At 37.5% G+C, this 4,185-nt stretch overlaps 1 protein-coding gene across 1 annotated transcript in view; it reads right to left on the minus strand.

The window, feature by feature from the left end:
* The window catches only part of PARP8 (poly (ADP-ribose) polymerase family, member 8), a 141,654-nt gene that overhangs the window by 109,120 nt on the left and 28,349 nt on the right, over nt 1-4,185 (minus strand). Inside the window, exon 5 of the mRNA XM_010008622.1 lies at nt 3,910-3,957. Within this exon, the coding sequence (XP_010006924.1) occupies nt 3,910-3,957 (48 nt within the window). The remainder of the gene's footprint in view (nt 1-3,909; nt 3,958-4,185) is intronic.

The following is a 4,185-nucleotide window of genomic DNA, read 5'->3' on the forward strand; positions in this document are numbered from 1 at the left end:
CAGGAAAAAAAAAAAAAAAAAAAAAAAAGGGCAGGAGGTGTAAGAAAAACACTAAGAAAAGAGAACAGCTTTTTTCAGGATAAACAAGCACTGCTTCTATTTAAACCATGTCAAATGATACACAAAGAGAAAACAACATCAGGGCTTCACACATTTTTATTTTAAGTATGACAGATCAGCAATTCTGTTCAGTCTGCATGGTTTCTGGAGGAGCAATGTTTCACACGGGTAGAAAATAGGAAAAATTAAGAGATATTCTTTTAAAAGAAAAGAGAACTTGATATGCTCACACTTTAATATCCTTTTTAGATCCTGCAGTAAAAAGCATAAAAAATCCGGCCAATTCTGGTATTTTGCCAGATGTAGTAAAAGAAGAGTAAATCTTGCACAGTCACAGTGCCCAAATGAGCACCTCACTGTAAGAAATCCATCACCCAACTTACTGCTTTCTGAAAATGAAATAAAAAATTATTAAATTGGTAAATAATCTACCCCATATGTAGTGCCTACATAATGCATAAAGATGAGCTTTCACTATTAGACTGCTAATTACAACCTTCACAAACCAGGAAGCATCTCTGCATTGTCAAACAACACCTTAGAAGTGTGAACACGGTGCATTAAAAAAGATTGTACTGTGAAGTTCAGTTCAAAAGGATTAATTTAACTACACAGGTGAAGTATGATTTGTAATTCACACAATGCAAATATGGACAAAGATTCTTCCCTTCTAACTTTTCAAGAAAAATCCTGCAAATGCAGAATCTCCTTGAAGCACATTTATGCCTACTCAGTGATCATTTACACGTAGATTATTTGCACATTATAATACCTTAATATTACCTAAAGGTCATGTGTTGGAACAGGTCTAGATAATGAGTGAAAAAAATATAGTTCTCAGTTTGTTTCCGTGGAACCTCAGTACTTGAGCAAAAGCTAAGTCATGCCCTCAGGGTTTGGGCCAGTGCTTTACTGTGGTAATACAGATTAACTCCACTGAAGCCATGATAAACGTGTTCCAGATCAGGCCTATCTGTTTGACTTGATCTGCAGCATAGTTAGGTACTAATTCAGTATCTTAATAGTACAAACATAGGAAAAGGCTGTGCAATCAATCCAAGCAACAGGGAAAAACTGGATAAAGCCAGAGAAAATAGCCCAAAAAAAGAAAAATTTCCCACAGATAAACTTAAGCATTTAAAGCACAAACACAAACCTTAGGTCCTCATCGTAAGTGAAATTATACTAGTACACCGACTTCCATGGATTTACACTGATTTACTGAGAATCTGGCTCTTAGTTTATAAATTAAGACCACTAATAAATGGACTTCGTGGGCACTAGAGCCAACAAAAATGTGCAGACTAAAACCTCCAGTGATGTTTAACTTGCCAATATTGTCACCTGCCCTTCAACAAGGGTAAGACAAAGAATACTCCTTCCCAAACAGAAAGCACTGCCTTCTTTTAGCCATCTCTGCTCTTGTATCTAACCACTATGACTAAAAAAAGCCATAATACACACTGATTTAAAGAAGCATTAAAGGGGAAAAAAGCCCATGAAAAATACTTAGTTCCAAGAATGGCTGAAGAATGCTTAAGTACTGTTATCTTGCTTATACAGCATTCCTACTCTTACTCATTTCAATCTGTTTCTTGGTTTGAACATTCATGCAGTGAACATCCACCACTTTGCCTATTACTCAAAAGTCTGTGTTCCTGCCAGTTTGAAAAATGAAATCTTCAGGCTGAATATCTGAAATAACTGGACTGGGTGTGTCAGCTGATACACAAGTCTACGATTGTGAGCTAAGAGAGGTTTTGTCACTTAGCGAGAATTTCTGAGAGCAACAGTCAAAAAATGGGGTCACCACTCAGGAGTTCCACAGCTGCAGCAATGGAAGCAAGAAATATTCATAGCCAGATGCAAGAAAAAGATACTGCGACAGCCTTGTGCTCTCCTAAACTGATACCATGTAAAAGTCATTGTAGACCCTGTACTGGAGACTCACCCAAACACTGCAGGTAGTGCAGTAGATCTGCTGCTCAGCCAGCACCTTCTCCAAGAAGAAACCACTAACTCATCTTCCATGTGAGAAACAAAGTTTGGTTCTTCAGTCTAGGCTTTGGATTTTCATTTTACATACTTCACAAGGAGCTTACTACCAGAAACCTGCCACTCAGTACACTGCTGTGCACTACAAATATTGTAAAATGTATCTAAATCACAACACATACAAGAAGAGAACATGAAACACCTGTCAAAGGATGCTTTTTAAATGTCCTTAAAATTTGAAAAGGAAAGCAAACTTTGAATATGCCTCAAATAACAACCCACTTTCACCAATTTCTGTAAGCATAATGTTTGTTTCTCAATTCAGTATGGATTTTCAAGCTCCTGAGACTAGTTTTCAGTCAATGCTTTCTGAAGCAAATTCTGATCCTCCTTAAAATACAAAGCTACTGAATGTAAGGCAATCTTCCATCTCTCCTTGTAGAAGTGATGAAATTTTGTTTCAACATGTATAAACAAGTTTGTTTCCCATTAGTTATGCCCTTAGGCTTTACTTTATTCAGCTTAGAAAATGGACACAATAAACAGGTTTTACTTCCTGGTTTCTTGTTGCAGTATTTGTTTTAAAAAACAGTGAAAGCTTTCAAATTCAGTAATTTTAATTACATTATAAAGAATACGTCTGTTAGATATTTTTTACTGTCTAAAGCCTTTCAAATTTGTCTTTTAAAACAAGATCAAAACATATACTAAAACCCCAAATGAAAGAGTATATTCTCACTACAAGCAACCTAAAAATACATAAATTCTCAGCTATTGGATGAACTTGTCTACTCCACTGAGAATTTCAGAAGTTGTATTTTCCTCTAGTAGGCAGGGATAGGGTAGTGAGGTGGGAAAACATTATTCTGAGCCATCTTGCAGCTTGGGCACCATGTGGGAGCCTGGTCCTGCATCCAGGCCCCAGAGCACACACAGGGAAGAACCAATGGCTGTGGGAGCCCTGCCTGCACTGAAAGGTTCCTTTGCAAGCAACACTGTCCCTCAACTTGACCAACCCCAGGGAAGAAACACAACTGCCAAAGAGATCAGACTAACAGAGGAAATAAAAACCTAAAAAAACCACAAGACTTCTTACCAAGTATAGTAACATCCAGCTAAAAGGTAAGAGAACAACACAGCATATACTGTTAACAAGTAAAAGGTAACTAAGTCAGGGAAACAAAAAGGATGTGTGTTCAAGCACTTTATTCTTTTGAAAACAGAAAAACACAACAAATGCTGAAATGCATTTTACATGTGAACATGAACAGTTGGAACCACTTAGAAATAATAATTAAACTGCCATTCAATAAAAACATTTTTTAGCCTTACAAGCTATACTGACATTTCACTTAATGCCTCAGGAATTTGATTTGGTCAATTGCAGTCTTGCATCTGTCATGGCACTAAATATGGCTCTCATGCAAGAGAGAAAACAAGGTGCTGATGTGAAATTTGAGCTATTTGTCATTAATATTACAACTTTTCCTAGGTTTATCATGAACTAACTTTATACCATATGTTGATACACTTGCTGTGTTTCTGTTAAGTTTACATAAAGAATAAATTTTACATATCCACATACATTCAAAAAGGCAAACAGTGAAGCTCCACAGAGCAACACTCAAAGGAATGAGCCTCCTACAAGGATCACCTTTCTGATCACCTCCCTGGACACTTCCTCCTCAGTGTATATTTGTATGGAGCCTGATGATTTATTTACTGATCCTCCTTTTAAAGGGAAATTTTAAAAGCCTGCCACGGTATTGAATCACTGCACCTCTCTGCCAGCAGGAAATTAAGGGAGACATTACGGAAAAAATAATAAAAAAAAAATAATAAAAAAAAAAGTACCTTTTGGAGCCTCCAATATAGGTGAAGGTAAAGGTGGAGTCTGAGTACCTGAAATCTGAAAGACAAAGAGCTGCGTTACTACAACTTGTATCTATTTTGACCGAAATTACCGAGGTTTTACAGACCAGCATTAAGCTAAAGACACAGGGGATGGCGGAGAGGTAGTCAGGGTGAATGAGAGGAAATGCAGCATCTCCCCCACAGCCCCTCGCAACAAGTGCCCGGTGCTATGGCAACGGCAGGGATTTCCATTGTCAGAAACGGCAACAGGCAGCC

Source organism: Chaetura pelagica, unplaced genomic scaffold (genome assembly GCF_000747805.2).
Source record: "Chaetura pelagica isolate M959 unplaced genomic scaffold, ChaPel_1.0 scaffold382, whole genome shotgun sequence".
Classification (NCBI taxonomy): Eukaryota; Metazoa; Chordata; class Aves; order Apodiformes; family Apodidae; genus Chaetura; species Chaetura pelagica.